At 46.4% G+C, this 17,970-nt stretch overlaps 1 protein-coding gene across 1 annotated transcript; it reads right to left on the minus strand.

Moving 5' to 3' along the window:
• Positions 1–35: 35 nt before the first annotated feature.
• On the minus strand, positions 36–17,657 carry LOC125720169 (arf-GAP with Rho-GAP domain, ANK repeat and PH domain-containing protein 1-like). Its single transcript, XM_048995354.1, has 30 exons — positions 17,503–17,657; positions 16,496–16,585; positions 15,897–16,025; positions 15,153–15,222; positions 14,179–14,299; positions 13,903–14,087; positions 13,256–13,362; positions 11,944–12,143; positions 10,977–11,062; positions 10,692–10,874; positions 10,389–10,563; positions 10,176–10,307; positions 9,708–9,840; positions 9,518–9,620; positions 9,082–9,274; positions 5,823–5,868; positions 5,375–5,538; positions 4,455–4,667; positions 4,234–4,339; positions 3,957–4,104; positions 3,651–3,728; positions 3,610–3,618; positions 3,446–3,520; positions 2,687–2,804; positions 2,419–2,523; positions 2,003–2,124; positions 1,106–1,188; positions 441–482; positions 284–347; positions 36–189 (listed from the first exon to the last, which is right to left on the minus strand). Exons 2-30 carry the CDS (start codon positions 16,564–16,566, stop codon positions 154–156), a joined length of 3,297 nt encoding a protein of 1,098 aa, XP_048851311.1. The 5' UTR covers positions 16,567–16,585; positions 17,503–17,657; the 3' UTR covers positions 36–153.
• Positions 17,658–17,970: the final 313 nt, after the last annotated feature.

Here is a 17,970-nt window from a genome sequence, read left to right on the forward strand (position 1 = left end):
CTTTATCCCAAGGAGGCTTAACCCCAGATGCCAAATTGGATAAAATGTATTTTTATTCACAGTCGTGAAATATTCTCCATATTATGATCATATTAATGTCCCAGGACTCGCTCCCCTCCCTGTCAACGTCTGATCACAAGGCTTGGTAGAAGCTTATTGTGTGTTTGCCGGCCAAACGTCACCGTCATACTGAAAGCAGAGGCAGGAGAATGACAGAGGTTAATGGGACTTCCCTGCATGCAGAATGAGTCAAGGTAACCTGATTAAATGGCCAGGCTCTCACCTGGATGCTCATAAAGATGGACATCCACTCCCTCATCTCTGTCTCCGAATCACAGCACAGGTAGCTAAAACCAAACCAGCCACATAAGAGTCAAGACGGCTTCTGTTCTTTTGAGCATCCTGCAGAACAACCTGCAGCAGCCTTGACGCAGACTCACCACTGACGCTTCTCCTGTTTGTTGACCACCGTAAGGCCCCACCTGAGAAGACACAACTACTGTCAGAGGCGAAGGTGTAGTGGTGAAGGGAGGTTGGAGAGTTCAGGCATTACAGTATGAAGAATAAGCTGGCCAGGGCTCTGTCTATTGCTCAGTTTGTGGTTTCCATACCAATTAATAGGAAAAGCACAAAAATGCCAGTTAATATTAGGAGATACTTAAATCCACACCCCTTATTCTGTATTTTAAGCAGAAGACAACATACTGAAAACCATGTAGCAGAATGTAGAGGTAGGTAATCAGAGATTCTCATTAAAATAAACGGATTTAGGAGTATCCGCGTAAATTGCGTTTGATTCGCTAAATGCTACGATTAGTTTGTCTAATCTTGTTAAGATCTTATTGTGTCAGTTACAGTCTTTCTTTATGGCTGTATTATTTGCTTAATGGGGTAGATGAGGGCAATTCATGATACATGATGTAAGAGAATGGCTTGGATCGATCTTTCTCTCATGTTTCTCTCAATCCATCAGGGGTTAGTGTGAAAATATATTTTTTTAAATAAATCAAGAAGCCTCCCACTGCAAGGTGGATTCTGTCATAATGCAGATCCGCCCCAAGTTATCCCTCAGTCTGCCATTCACACTGAATCTGAGGTTCTTCACCTTGTTGGGGGATTCAATTTCTTTTTGATGCCCTGGTACAGAGTCAGTGATTTTACTGGCAGCTCCCTCTCAGGTCGGACGCTCTGCGAAGGAGAAGAAACAGAGATCATCTTTCAAAATGCAGCCCTGAGAACATGCTCTGAGGAATATGCTATCAGGAACATGAGCAGCAGAAGGTATGCTGAGCAACACGCTCTGTGGGGTACGCTATCAGAACCATGACCAGCAAAAGACTTCCTGAGAAACACGCCCTGAGGAGTACGCTATCAGGAATGTAACCAGCAGAAGGTATGCTGAGGAACATGCCCTAAGAAGCATGCTATCAGGAATGTGACCAGCAGAAGGTATCCTGAGGAACATGCCCTAAGAAGTATGCTATCAGGAATGTGACCAGCAGAAGGTATCCTGAGGAACATGCCCTAAGAAGTATGCTATCAGGAATGTGACCAGCAGAAGGTATCCTGAGGAACATGCCCTAAGAAGTATGCTATCAGGAATGTGACCAGCAGAAGGTATCCTGAGGAACATGCCCTAAGAAGCATGCTATCAGGAATGTGACCAGCAGAAGGTATCCTGAGGAACATGCCCTAAGAAGTATGCTATCAGGAATGTGACCAGCAGAAGGTATCCTGAGGAACATGCCCTAAGAAGTATGCTACCACGAACATGACCAGCAGAAGGTATCCTGAGGAACATGCCCTAAGAAGCATGCTATCAGGAATGTGACCAGCAGAAGGTATCCTGAGGAACACGCCCTAAGAAGTATGCTATCAGGAACGTGACCAGCAGAAGGTATCCTGAGGAATTTGCCCTGAAGATTGCTTGTCAGCCCATGGAGAAGCACAAGGCCGGTAAGGATAGACAGCATTACTACATGGTATCTCCTACCTAATTTACCTGTGCTTCCTTGTAGATCCTGATTGTGGTGCCACTGAGGGTGACGTAGCGGTCTTGGAAGCCCTTAAAGATGCCCTCCCTGACCTTCATGGTCTTGTACTTTGAGATGTTGGTTTTGCTGGCTGCAGAAGAACCAAAAAACAGAAGCACTTTTATCACTTTCTGTGGGTCTACAGGACTCATTCTGATTACGTTCTCTATCACTATGGGGTTTGGCAAGAGCATGTAGCACCTTACTAACTTACAGCTACACATTAGAGTTGTAGTGCTAGCATACCAGAAAACAGAAGCAAAAGTAGATCCAGGGTAAGTTCTTCACAATCTCTTATGCATGGGTAGGCTGAACGTTAAAAAGCACAAATGGAGCTGCTTGTTCTAATGTTGATTATGTGTGTGGCCAGGCAAAGGTCACATACCCAGGTATGTGAGCATGGTCTCCATGGCATCGTCCTTCTTAACCACCAGAGTGCTGCCTGAGCTCAAGAGGGGAAACACCTTCTCCAGGTGATGCAGTGCACGTTCTGTGGGTAGGGCCATAGGTGTTAATTAGCGACCAGGTAGACCTGTGACCTGCCCACAGTATGCAGCCAGAGTGATAAGTACACTTATGTTTCACTGTGGTTACTATGCTTTAATTCACAGTTTGTCTCTCTGCAGCTCTCTCTCGCTTGACTGTCCTCACACCTGTGTCCTCAGTCTTGTTGACTTCAAAGCTGCTCCAGTAGTCCCGTTCCTGTGGGGTAATGCTCTGCTTCTCTAGCATCTCTGAGGTCATGGCGGCGGCGCTGAGGGTGGGACACACCTGGCAAGATAGAAGAAAGCTGACAGTGGCCTGGGATTGGCTGCTATCTTCCCCAGGCAAGCCCATTCACAAATCATTCAGTTAAAGCCATGAGGAAGGCGAAAGAAGAAATCTGTGGGTAACCTACATGGAGAAGGTGTCAGCTAAGCAGAATTGTAAAGCACAATGACGGTACATAAACTCGTAAGGCACAAGTGCAGAGCATTGACTCGTAAGGCACAACAGCAGAGCAACAACTCGTAAGGCACAGCTATGTTTGTGAACACGATATGCACATGACCCATGGATCTTATACAACTGCCTTCTTTCAGGTGGTAAGTGAATATTTTTCAGTTTTGCTGCTGTCTGAAAAATCTTTCGCAATATTTTTTTGCGGAGATGGCTGATTACTTGCCCTGTTGATATCCATGGTGAGTGTTTCTACTAGATGTACCTGAACCTACTATCTTTCCCAATGTGCATCTACAACGTCTACATCACCCTGGCTTTTCATTCAGTGGAATCACACCTGACACTCTCGGTAAATGAAGTCAAACAGCCAAAGGCAGAACATACGTCATCTCAGAACATGACCTTTGGTGAGACACCGGGATTCTGAAACATGCACCATGGCTTGAAGCACAAAGGTGAGGCCGTGTCACCTTGATGTGCAGCTCTCTTATCTGGCCTGCCTCTTCCAGGTACACCGTGAAGATCATCTCAGATCCAGGGTCTGGCTTCCACTGGTCCAAGCAAGTAGTACAGACACACAAACGTGTGTTACATTAATAAACCCATCGAGGAAATTAAGTAAATAAGCATTAACTGGTGTTCTCTGCTAACAGATCGAGCAGATTCATTACTGACCACCATGAAGTTTTCTGTATTAGTCTTCATGAACCAGTTCACTTCATCCACCTCTTTTTGCAGTTGTTCTTCACTGACCTGTAAGAAAAAACACAAGTTTTTATGAAAAATTGTCAGATTTATACAACTGTAGTAATCCTCCCAAGCTGTGGGGGCAGTATGTTTTCTTTTCAGCCACAAATGACACTTTTATCAAAGTACCTTTTGCCCTGTGATGGCACTTGACATATGTCTGCCCAGTGACGGCACAGCATTATATTACATCTACGTTATAAATGCTCTGCCCCCTGCCTGTCCCTCACTCACGTTAAAGACAGCCACATAGTGCTGGATGAGCTCCTCTATGACTCGGCTGCCAGTGTTGTTGGTGCCGTCAGTCTGGAACAGGGTGGGACCGAATACAATGGCCAGGTTGTGTCGGTTCATCTGGTTTGTGGTTGCAGAATGCTGAATGCTTTGGAACAAAGCAGACTTGTTTAAAACTGTTACATCTTAGTTTTAATGAGAAGGACGGTCCGTTGGGAGGGCAGCAGTGCCCGGAAAAATGGATATAATAGATGGGGAGTGGTGGGTGGGGCCTCACCAGTACAGGTGGCTGATCAGGGTTCGAAGGGTGGCCTTGTTGACTGGCGGCAGAGCGTTCAGGAGAGTCTGGTACTGTGCAATTCTCTGACTCTGCTCTTTTATTTCTGTCACAGAGTAACAATCGGGTTAGACTATTGGACGTAGAATGGGGGGGGCAGGGGGCATTTGCCCATCTTTTTAAAGAATCTTCTAAAAGTCCCATCAGACACATGAAGACACCTATAGCGTGAAGCCAGTTAGGGGCCCCCTGGCTGGTGAAGATGCCCTCCTTGACGTTCCTGAAGAACCTCTTAAGGACTCCGGCCACGTCGTCCACATGGTGCTCGCCCTCCTTCAGATGTGTGTTGCGGGCATCCTGCAGGAAGCTCTCAAGTATGGCGGATATCTTGGAGTTCACGCCGCACTTCCTGTAGATCCCCTGTGATGTCAGCCCTGATTCACACACAGATGTGCACAAGCACAAGGATGCATTTGAACATCAACTCTGCACATGTGTTTGATGGACGCTGTCCTGAAAGTTTTCCAGAGCCTTGAGTTACATTTGCTGACTTCACCATGCTAGGCAATGCTAGGCCATTCTGGGTCATATTTGGCTATATGCTAAGCTATACTGGGATGTGCTTGGTTGGGCTGTGCTGGGCCATACTGACCTGTGCTGGGCCATTCTGGACCATAATTCACATATAGCTAGAAAATGTCTTAATGAAAAATAATAATATTAACTCATGAATAAATGATTTGTCTTTAGGAACATATTATCATAATATGTTAAGGCATGAAAATGTGAATTCATCTGTTGTTCTGAGAAGAGCAGCACGTGGCTCGCGAGCCGCAGGTTGCCGACCCCTGTTCTACACCATACTTCACCATGCTGGGTCATGCTAAGCTATGCTGGGACTTGCTAGGCCATACTTCACCATGATGGGTCATGCTAAGCTATGCTGGGACTTGTTAGGCCATACTTCACTATGCTGGGCCATTCTAAACTATGCTGGGACATGCTAGGCCATACTTCACCATGCTGGGTCATGCTAAGCTATGCTGGGACATGCTAGGCCATGTTTCACCATGCTGGGTCATGCTAAGCTATGCTGGGACTTGCTAGGCCATACTTCACCATGCTAGGCCTTGCTCCTCACCAAACTGCATGATGAAGTTGATACAGCGTTCCACGATGACAGGAATGTCGCCACTGGTGAGCTGCTGCTCCGTGAGGGAGTCCCCAGCTCGGCATGCGGCCTGCTGGATGTCTGACATCCAGCCCTGGAAGTCCAGCTTCTTCTCACTCTCTAGAACCAGCATCCTGCCAAACATTCCCAAGGACAGACCCGACAATCTAGTGATTCCTGGAAAATTCCTGTTTTCTTCCATTAAATAAAATACCCAAGGCTATTCATTATTATTCACATTTATCTTTTTTTATGCTTTAGCTTGCAGCCTGAGATTACACATTGCATTGAAGTAAGTGTGGATTCTGAAGTTTCCCTAGGGAAAAACAAAGTGGTTTGTTTGTGATACTGTCAGTCTCTGTCTGTCTGTCTGTCTCTGTACATTATGTGTCAGTGTCTGTGTGTATCTGTATCTTACCTGCCTCTTTCCAGCAACACCAGTCTATTCTGGTCCTGCTGAACAGCTGATTGACAAAAGATACAAGATTAATAATGAAAAAAAGACACAGAGGCACAGACAGGCACTGACACACACAAACATGCACTGACAGGCAGAGAAGCACTAACACACTGACATGTACTGACACACACAAATACGCACTGACACACACAAACACGCACTGACACACACAAACACGCACTGACACACAAACATGCACTGACACACAAACATGCACTGACAGGCAGAGGAGCACTAACACACACAAACATGCACCGGCTGACACACACAGACATGCACTGTCAAAGACAAACATGCACTGCGAAACACACTGACAGACAAATTTGCACTGACACACACAGACACGCACTGCGGTACACTGATAGACACTGAGCACAATAGGAGGCACGCTGACACACACTGATGGACACTGACACATTGATAGGCACTGAAGCACATTGACAATAGCTTATTTTGTCATAAGGATTTAATTTCAAAATACCGTGATATACCTTATTGCTGTAATACTGCCCAAGCCTTGACTAATAACCTTAAAACTGTTCATAGAGAGTGTCAGAGGGTGCACTCTCAGCCTTGCAGGACTGTTTCAAGCACACAGGCTGGAACACATTCCAGGAGGCTGCTACCTACAATCAGCACACTGACCCAGAGGAGTATGCTTCTGTCATCGGCTACATCAGTAAGCATACAGTAGAAGATCTAACTGCCTCCAAAACTGTCATCAGTCGTGCAAGCCACAAACTTTGGATGACAAGTGCTGCTGAGGGCTGGCGATGCTGCCTTCAAGACAGGAGACAAAGCAGCCCTCAGGACAGTGAGGGCAAAGCTGTCCTGGGACATCAGAGAAGCAAAGAGCACGTTTAGGTGCAGGATTCACAGGCACTTCAGTGACACAAGGCGTATGAGGCAGGGCATCAAGACCATCACTAATTACAAGACCTGTGACATTGCTGACTCCTTCCCTGATGTGTTTAATGAGTTTTAGGCAGAGTTTGATGCAACAAACAACATGCCTGCGAGGACGACCATCCCCCCAGGCGCTGTGTCTGACCATGGCTGACGTCAAGCGAACCCTGTCTAGGGAGAACTTACGCAAAGCTGCAGGACCAGACGACAGTCCTGGCCATCTGCTCAGGGATTGTGGGGACCAGCTAGCAGATGTCATTCCCTGGTGCTTCAAGGCCACCACCATCATTCCTGTGCCTAAGAAGATTACCATCTCCTGTCTCAGTGACTACCACCGAATAGCACTCACACCTGTCATCATGAAGTGCTACGAGAAGCTGGTCATGAGGCAAAACTGGACTCTCTGCCTGACATGACCCACTTCAGTTTGCCTACCGCCCAAACCGCTCCATGGAGGATGCCATATTATCCACCCTGCACCTGGTCTTCACCCACCTGGACAAAAAGGACTCATATGTTTATGGGTTTCAGTTCAGCTTTCAACTCCAACATCCCAAAGCAGCTAATTGGGAAGTTGGGACTGCTGGGCTTCAACACCTCCTTATGCAACTGGGTCCTGGGCTTTCTGACCGAGAGGCCCCAGTCAGTATGCATCAGCCTCATGACTTCCAGGACTATCAAGCTAAGCACCAGTACTTCACAGGGCTGTCTGCTCAGCCCACGCCTCTTCACCCTGTTGACTGCTGCTGTTAGTGTTACTGTTACTGTTAGTCATGCTGTACTGTACGATATAGTTGTAACAGCATCATCAGGCTCACTGATGATACCACAGTGGTGGACCACATCAGCAATGGTGATGAGGCAGTTTACAGGAAAGAAGCGAAGCAAGTAGTGGACTGCTCCACAGGCAAAAATCTGTTTCCGAACATGGACAAGACGAAAGAAAAGATTGTTGACTTCAGGAAGGCCCGTGCTGTCCACACCCCACTGTACATCCAGGGCTCAGAGGTGGAGACCAGCAGGAGCACCAACTTTCTTGGTGTTCACCTGATGGATGACCTCAGCTGGACCCTCAACACCACCTCACTGGCCAAAAAAGCGAGTCTCCCACCCCCCATCCTCACCACATTCTACAGGGGAACCACTGAGAGGGTCCTGACCAACTCTGTCACTAACTTGTTTGCGAGCTGGTTTATAACTGGTTTATTAGCTGAGTTCTCCCCAAACGACCTTAATGATCCAAATGGCCTCCTCTCATTCGTAAATTTCTTATGTTCTTATGCTATGACTTCAAGCTCTTATTCAGTTAAGACTTTGATCGCCTTTCTTACTTGGTTGGACCCTTTATTAGTCACTTTCAAATAGTTATTGAAAACTTTTCACGCTGGATTTTGAACAGTAGCTAGAGTAAGGCCTTTCCTTCCTTTATTTCATTGCTGTCTAATTTAACATTGGCTCTTTTATGTATGTGTTTGCCTACAGTGCATACATTTTAATTTACATTTTATGGACGCCCCTCTACAGTCTTATGTTGCATCATGGTCCCGGGGGAATGATGTCTCCATGCCACTATATACTTGTGTATGGTTGGCACTACAACTTGACGACTTGACTTGACTATTTGTATTTGTGTTCTCAAAAGCTCACATGGAAAATTGAAGTATGAACTGAACTTGAGGCACACTGACAGACAGTAATGGGCACTGACACACATACTGCCGGACACTGACATACACTGAGGTACACGGACAGAACTGACAGAGACTGAGGCATATTCAAGCACATTGATGGACACTGATGCACACTGACAGACTGAGGTACACTGAGACTTAGTGACACACATTGATGAACAATAACACCTACTGACACACTGAAGCACCCACTGACTCACTGAGGCACACGCTGACACACCGATGGATACTGAGGCCCCCCGACACACTAAAGCATATACTGACACATTGAGGAATACTGACACACTGATTGACACTGATACACACGGATATACACTGAGGCATACTGACACATACTGATACACACTGATATACACTGAGGCATGCTGACACATACTGATACACACTGATATACACTGAGGCATACTGACACATACTGATACGCACTGATATACACTGAGGCATGCTGACACATACTGATACACACTGATATACACTGAGGCATACTGACACATACTGATACGCACTGATATACACTGAGGCATACTGACACATACTGATACGCACTGATATACACTGAGGCATACTGACACATACTGATACACACTGACGGACACTGATGGACACTGAGGCACACTTACAGAGCTCTTGAAGCCTGCATAGCTCGATCTTCTCCTCAGATCCATCTGCCAGCCGCCCGTAAAGCTTGGTGCCCGCTAGAGAAAACCAACCCAGCCTGGACACCTCCTGCATCAACCCAACACGGTACCTGAGTCGGCCAACACGCCGGAAGGCCGTTTCTGCCAAGTCCTGTACGTTGGCCGGGAGGAACGCCTGGGGCACAGTGAGGGCTGGTTACGCACACTTTTAATGTAAAATTCAGCATGGTTATTTGGTTTCATTGGCTTAGGAGTTTTCATTGCTTAATTTCCATAGTTTATTGTCCATGAAATTATTTCAGAGGACACGGAACTGCTGCCATTACAATGGTAGGACATGCAAACCCCACCTCACTCCCCCAAACAAGGGTAACACTACAGAGTTGCAAGTCTGATGCTGTTACAGTGCTGTGGTTACCTTGGTGATTGACCTGATCCACTCCCGTACTGTGTCTGGGTCATCGTCTCCGAAAAGGTACAGACGATCCGAGTCTGTGCAGATCTCAAAAGTGTGCTCATAGCTGAAAGGAAAGCAAGTCTTAAACACCCCCCCACCAACGGGTGCAGAGATTTTACAGGGGGCCACAAGGGAGGGAAATGAGAGGTACCCATGTTTCCCTGGGGCATCGACGGACAGGCACAGGACGTCCTCCACGCTCAGCTGCCTGCTGGGGGTGGAGCTTCTGAAGTTTCCATAGCTCAGTTTGCCATTTTTCAGGATGCACCAGCGGAAGCTGAACTCTGCCGAGTGGGAAGCAGACGCACAGACACACACAGCCGACATTCATATCTGTATGAGGATTCTTCACTCATCTCTATAAGCATAACCCTAATCCCAACATGGCAACCTTATCACCTACCCAGCCCTAACCTTAACCCTGAGTGACATTTTTATTTTTAGATTTTAGTTTTTTGATGGCATTCACAGATCTTTGTGGGGACCAGAGAAATGGTAGCAGATAATATGCTTTTATCACTTTGTGGGGGACATTTGGTCACACACACACACACACAGCCAGCCAACGTCAGCCTGACCTCACACAGGCCGATTTTCAAGGTGATGGGGGCTGGCTCACCTTCTCTGGGTTTCTGCTCAGTGATTGGCCGTGTGGTCGAGCCCATCTTGTACAGGTTCCCACTGTACATGATTAAGGCCGGGGATTCCTCCAGCCTGTCCAAGGAATATTCCACCTCCAAACGGGGCACCTCTGTGAAAAACACAGCTAGACTGAGGCTCTGAGATTCCCTCAGCACATCACCCTGTGGAGGTACAGCGGGGTCAGACCCACCTGTGTTTTGATTCTGGCTCAGAAGCTCTACCTGTAGGTGCTGGTTATAACTTCTGGCCAAAGAGATGGGAGAGGGGACGTCTGAGTGACCCATGTTGCAGTTCACATCGGCCCCACAGAAGAGCAGCGACAGGGTCTCCAAGATGTCATCCGTCTGCACGTTTGAGCACAAAGCCTGCAGGCCGGGGAGTTCATGGAGAAAGTGCACGTGAGGGAGGAGGGAGCTACAGTGAAGATGTCATGGTGAGGGGCTCAGAGATAAACACAGAGGTGGTTTTCGCGGTGGGTGACACTAAAACGTACATTATCGAGCGCCTTCTGCTGGCCAAAGAGCTTGTGGTAGCAGCGGTATTTCCCCTGGCGGTACTTCGCAAAGATAAAGGACTTGCGGTCCTCTTCGTGGCTGAAGGGGCTCAGTGCTTCACTAGGGGGCACATTTGCAGCCCAGAATGAGTTTGCTCTGCCATTTCCCAGCGATAGGAACACCTACAGGACAGGCAGAGAGTCTCCTCAGCCCTCTAGGTCCAAGCTGCATGCAGTGGGGGAAGGGGATTGGGGGGGGGTGAGTGCTGTCTGGGCCATACCTACCTGGACGAGTTCATCGGTCCACACACTCTGGTCCAGCCTGAGACTCCTTACCTTAGAGACACAGGAACCGAGCCACCTGTGCTGCCCTGGGAAGGAGACACATAAGGATTGGGACAAAACAGTCAGATCCAATAGTGCACAGCAGACAGTCAACTCCAATGGTGCACAACAGACAGTCAGATCCAATAGTGTACAACGCACAGTCAGCTTCAATAGTGTGTTGTACACTATTGGAGCTGACTGTTTCCCAGTCAGCTCAAAATAATGGTCTGCTCCAAATAACAGTCAGTCCTGAATAACAGTCACCTCCAAATACTAGTCAGCCCTGAACAACGGTCAGCTCTAAATAATGGTCAGCTGCAAATAAGAGTCAGGCCTGAATAATGGTCAGCTCCAAATACCAGTCAGCCCTGAATAACGATCAGCTCCGAATAATGGTTAGCTTGAAATAATGGTCTGCTCCAAATAACGGTCAGTCCTGAGTAATGGTCAGCTCTAAATAATGGTCTGCTCCAAATAATGGTCAGCCTTGAACATCGGTGAGCTCTAAATAATGGTCAGTTACCTGAATAATGGTCAGCTCTGAATAACGGTCATCTCTAAATAACAGTAGATGTTGAATGATGGTCACCTCTGAGTAAGATTAACCAAGGTAATACAACATATCTCAGTATATCATATATTTTGCTGTGTTTTGGGTCCTTTTCAGTTACTGAAATGACATAGTTAAGGTCTTCAGGTTCTTCCCAATTATATGGTGTGCCAGGTCAAGTCAGGCCACCAGGCATCTGAGCTGGGTAGGGAGGGGAAGTGGGTTTGGTGTGGAGAGGGGCTCTGTGTTTGGTAGAGGGAACAGCTGTGTGTATGGTATGGGGAGGGTCTATGTGTGTGGCTGGGGGAAGGGTTGTGTGTTTGGGTAGGGGAGGGGCTGTGTGTTTGACCGAGGGAGGGGCTCACAGCTGCTAACCTGCACAGTTGCTGCAGATAATGACACTGAGGTTGATGGACGCCCATTCAGGCCACGCTGCCCCGCAGTCGGCACAGAAACGATTGGACTCCTGAGCCCAGACTTTATTGACCAGAGCGTTAGTAGACAGAGCAGAGGAAATGGCGAACTCTATAGTTTTCATCCAGGTGACCTTCATCGGCATTGACTCTGCCACAAAGCTATGGGGGGGGAGTGAAGTACAGAGTTATGCACAGAGGGTTACATGAACACAGGATTTTATATATATATATATAAAATATATATATATAGTATACACATGATTATACAGTGGAACCCCCATATCTGCAGTTTCAGTATGAAAAAAAAGTAGTAACACTTTACCTGAGGGGGTGCTTATATTATAGTATTATTTACTTTACTTACTTTTATATTAACTACAAGCTCAGTCTTAGTTACATACTGATCTCATGTTCATTCATCAGTAATGAATCATGTTGCAATTAGTAAATTTGTTACTAAATTTGTTAATGTAGTAAACCTTTGTGAACTACTGAAGGAACAAGTAATGAATAACTCAAGTGAAATACTGATCTCAGGTTTGTTCACCATTATTGAACCATTGTGCATCGTTTATCTCAAGTAGCAACTATATTTGTTCATGATAATGATAATAATTGATACTTTATTGTTTGTCTTTTACATCTCCCTCAACTTGCTCTTTGTAGAGTAAGCTATTCGTTAAGGGCAGCCACCTACACCAGCGCCCAGGGGTTAAGGGCCTTGCCTCAAGGACCCGAGACTGGGTTTGAACCAGTGCCCTGCTAATTACAGGCACAGTGATATTTCAAAATTTTGTGTTCCAATAATTAGTGCTAAGGGTATTCAAATCAATGAAACGACAAGGGTGTCCAAATTTATGCACCTGCCTAATTTTGTTTAAATAATTATTGCACACTTTCTGTAAATCCTATAAACTTCATTTCACTTTTGAAATATCACTGTGTTTGTCTGCTATATGATATATTTAACTGAAATTGTTGATCCAAACAACCAGTGATTCATAAAGGAAAAGCATGAAAATTATCAGGGTGCCCAAACTTTAGCATAACACTGTATTGGGCCCACAGATGATTTGCTATTATCTATGATTTCGGCGATCAGTGGTAGGTCTTAAAACGTATCACTCGTGGATATGGGGGGACCACTGTCCACACAGGATTATACGCACAGAATTAAATTATACGCACAGGATTTTCTACATGCACAGGATTATAAACAAATCATACACCCACACACACACAAAACTGCTGTATTTATGGAGAAACCCTACCTGAACACCCTATAAGGGGTAACAAGGTTAAATGCCCGTTTGTCAGCATCCTTTACACACCCCAGCTTCATTTGTATAGATGTGATGCCGATTCCCAGTTTGTATTCCTGGAAATGAAGAAGCACACAGCCAGTAAAATTACAATTACACACTTAGCAGACGCGTTTGTTCAAAGTGATGTGCAAACGAGGCAAGCAGCATATTAACATAACAGAGTGCAGAGTGCGCAGGAACACTCACATTCTTACATGTAAACGGACCCAGAGTCACAGAGTCAGAGACACATGCAGCCAATACATTAACATACTGGAATGCACAGCACACAGGGACGTTCACATTCATATATGTAAACAGACATTCAGTCACAGACACACACACAGCCAATCCATTAAGATCCAAGAATGCACAGTGAGCAGGAACGTTCACATTCTAACATAGAAACGGACCCAGAGTCACAGAGCCCTAGAATCACAGACACAGAGTCACAGACACAGAGTCACAGATACACAGCCAATATATTAACAAAACTGAAGGCACAGCATGCAGGAACATTCACATTCTTAAATGGGATCAGTCCCAGAATGAGTCACAGAGTCCCAGAATCACAGAGTCACAGAGAGAGAGAGTCCCCGTCCTCTTGCACTCACATCCACGTTTCTGTACAGGATGAGCTTGTCTTCATTGACAGTGACGTATAGTTTACTGTGGACTCCACGTAGCTCCAGGTTGCCATGCATAAGCACAGGACTGCAGGGTTCAGGGGGCATTCCTGCACTGCTGTACCGTTTCTGGAGCATGTTCTGTAGCAGGGACAACCATTCATTCCTGTCCGCTGGAGGAGACACAAAGCGACATGCAGAACATTTCCACTTCCGCTTTTCCTTCAGACATGGGCTCTGATCTGCCTGACACGTCAAACTCACATTCACTCTGTGCTCGGAACACGAAGGTCCTGTTCTTTGTGGCCACCTCGAACTTCTGTGGACCAGCAGGGACGATGCTGACCATGGAGCTGATGGGGATCATTCGCTTGGAGTAAACATCCTACAGCAGAGAGGGGCTGTTACTGTGAGCATCTCTGTGTTCGACGTGCGCGTAGACCTGTGCTGTCACTGTGAACGTCTGTGTGTCTGCATGTGTGTGGACTTGTGTTGTCACTGTGAGCGTCTGTGTGGACCTCAACTGTCACTGTGAGTGTCTGCATGTCTGGCGTGTGTGAAGACCTGTGCCGTCACTATGAGCATTTGTGTGTCTGGCATACATGTGGACCTGTGCCATCACTGTGAGCTTCTGCGTGGATCTGTGCTGTCACTCTGAGTGTCTGTGTGGACCTGTGCCATCACTGTGTGCATCTGTGTGGACCTGTACCATCACTGTGAGCTTCTGCGTGGACCTGTGCTGTCACTGTGAGCATTCGCATGGACCTCTACTGTCACTGTGAGTGTCTGCATGGACCTGTGCTGCCACTGTGAGCGTCTGCATTGACGTGTGCTGTCACTGTGAGTGTCTGTGTGCATCTGTGCTGTCACTGTGAACATCTGTGTGGACCTGTGCTGTCACTGTGGGCATCTGCGTGGACCTGTGCTGTCACTGTGAGCATCTGCGTGGACTTGTGCTGTCACTGTGAGCATCTGTGTGGACCTGTGCTGTCACTGTGAGCATCTGCGTGGACCTGTGCTGTCACTGTGAGCATCTGCGTGGACCTGTGCTGTCACTGTGAGCATCTGCGTGGACCTGTGCTGTCACTGTGAGCATCTGCGTGGACCTGTGCTGTCACTGTGAGTGTCTGCGTGGACCTGTGCCGTCACTTTGAGGGTCTGCATGTCCAGCATGTGCATGAACCTGTGCTGTCACTGTCACTGTCTGTGTGGACCTGCATGTCCTGTGGCATTTGTACCTTCTCATTCTGGAAGTATCTCAGGTATTCAGCATCCAGCTGCACCCAACGTTTCTGGAAAGGCAGGCCCCTGATAGCCAAGTAACAAAGCACATCACAACGCGAAAAAACAAGCAAAACCACATGACATCTCAACACAACAAATCACATAACAGGATAGTGATACTTCATCAATCCCTGTGGGGACAATTCTCTTTTCCCCTACCCCATCTTGCCCTCCATGAGATGCACATACAGGTGAGATCAAGCTTGGGGGGTCACAACGCAAGGTCAGACAGTGTGCAGCACCCACGGAACTGAGGGTTAAGGTCCTTGCTGAAGGGCCCATGGACATGTGACTTTTACACTGTGACTTGGATCAGCCACCTTCCAATCACAGGCATAGTGGCTTATCCCAATGAGAGCCTCTGATCTGTGATTGGAAAGTCACTGGTTCAAGAGGCAGCAGAATAATCAAATGTCCATGGAACCTTGACCCTTAACCCCCCAGCTCTGTGGGGGTCACTGCAGGTGTATGCCCTTTGCTGCCTAGTCTGCTCTCACCTACATAAGTGTCTGTGTGTCGGGGAGACGAAACCAGGATCCCCCACAGGGATCGATAAGTGTCTGTGTCATCATCACCATTTATTTGCAGCTTAATTTAAAACCCAGTGTAGCATAACATCAACACGCTCTCACATACACCACCAAGGAAGAAGACATCCAAGAAAAGGCCTGCAGTGGAGACACCCTGGACAAACACACCCTTGGGGAGGAGTCTTCTCCAAAAATCCAGATTTGATTGGCAGTGTGGCCTCGGAGGCAAAACCTTCTGCTAGCGCAGCTGCGTTGTCGCTGTCCAAATAGATGCTGTCTTCTCTTTCAGCCATCCACCTAGTGGAAGAAATGGAGGACACGTACTCAAATGTCCGCACACATAAACGCACAATTACACCTTCAAGTCATCAGTCACCATGTGAGTATACGCAATACAGTCTGCTTTAACATTTATCGATGAGGTCCCACGATGGAGAATAACCTGTTTTTCTGCATCACTCACTTGCTTACGGAAAAAGGGTGTAGCTCTTTACCAGCAAAGTAACAGGTTTTGCAAATCTTTGACATCAAGATTTCATCACCACCAAGAGGAAAACACACACAGTGGCATTTGTTTACAGTCTATTATGTTCTTTTGTGTTTCTCTTTAATAATATCTAAGTAAAAAGAACTTCAAAGTAACAGCAAACCAGATAATCTGTCTTCCAGATTATCTCACGCTTGTGAGGAGTTATCGTCACTCTCACACAATCCTCGATCCCATTTCTAAGGGTGCTGCTGGAGATGTTTCCTTAGCGCACACTCACTGGGCTTTCGTGGAGCCATTATTCCTGTTGATCATCTCAGGTGACTGTCCATCTCCACTAGGGCTACTCATCCTGGGCTAAGAAAGCAAACTGTCCCATTGGACGAAACATCTGTCAGTCACACATGCTAAAACCATAGTTTGACTAACCCTAACCATCTCGGCATGAGTAAACAGGTTACTTGAAAACACAGATCCTCTCTGCCTGACACAGGTCTCTACAGAGACCCCGGTAAAGCTGATTCTTTAGCCTTGCTATTGTGTTCGGGTCGGCACTGACTCGATTGTAAGTTTACAATACATAAAAGCACCACATTTGTTTACTGCATCAAAGCTTTTTGACTTTGTCAGGAACCTCTATTTAAACAAAATAAACAATTTGTTAAATTATAAATGCTCTGATCAAGATTATATCCACTCTGGTGTTCGGGTCGGCGCCAACCTGTTTGTAAGTTTAAAATGCATAAAAGCACCACATAAATTTGTGTACTGCATCAGGAAACTCTATCTAAACAATATAAATAAATAAAAAATTCACTAGGCAAGACATGCCTAGACATGTAAGGCAAGATAAGACCAATTCAGTTTATTTAATTCACTTGAGGCTTATTTTACCATTATTTTTTTTTTGAAAACGAGAGGTAAGGAAAGGTCCAGAAAGCCACACCAAAAATATTAAAACCAATCTTTTCATGGATAAGGAAGCGTAACCAAGAGGTAAGAAACAAATTGGGTGATAAATTATTGTTTTGAAGGTATTTTATGGCTGATTTAAGAGATGACATAAGAGATAGGAACAGAAAACTAACATAGAACAAAGGTTATGAAATGATAATAATCAGCCCCCAGGCAGCCGAGCATGAAGGGCCCATGTTCTGGTAGCTGACCAAACCTGCACCCCAACCTATCCCAAAGCCACGGAGCCCCAAACCGCCATCTCACAACAGCATTTCAGTTCCTACCCTGCAATTTAAAGTGACTCACTGGTGGTTCAGAAGCGTCGCTTACCTGACGTACACACCTGAGTAGTGGGTACGTAGCGGGCAGTTCTGTCCTCCTCTTTGTGTGTGTGCGTGTATGTATGTGAGTGATCTCTATAACAGCGTCTTATATGAAGTGAACCTCTTCGCTCTCAGGATTTTCCTGCAGATGTATGCTGGGAAATCAGCTCATTCTGGACGGGAAACTCCACATTCCTAAGCATACATGGCAGAAAGCCAGCAAACCTTCTCACAGCTACAGGGCACTTCTTAAACCATTTGCGTCAGCTGGCTTACCTAAACTTTCTGCTGAATACTGCCAGCTTCAATACCAAATACTTTGGACAAAAACAAGGGGGACTGACACCAGTACAAGGCCCCCAAACAGACTACCCCAAGGTAAGCTAGAGAACATGAAAAACAATTTGCAGCCAATAATACACTTATCAGCAAGGAGGGAGGACATACTGATCTGGCACCGGGGGGATCAAATTTA

The sequence above is a fragment of the Brienomyrus brachyistius genome, chromosome 24 (assembly GCF_023856365.1).
Source record: "Brienomyrus brachyistius isolate T26 chromosome 24, BBRACH_0.4, whole genome shotgun sequence".
Taxonomy (NCBI): Eukaryota; Metazoa; Chordata; class Actinopteri; order Osteoglossiformes; family Mormyridae; genus Brienomyrus; species Brienomyrus brachyistius.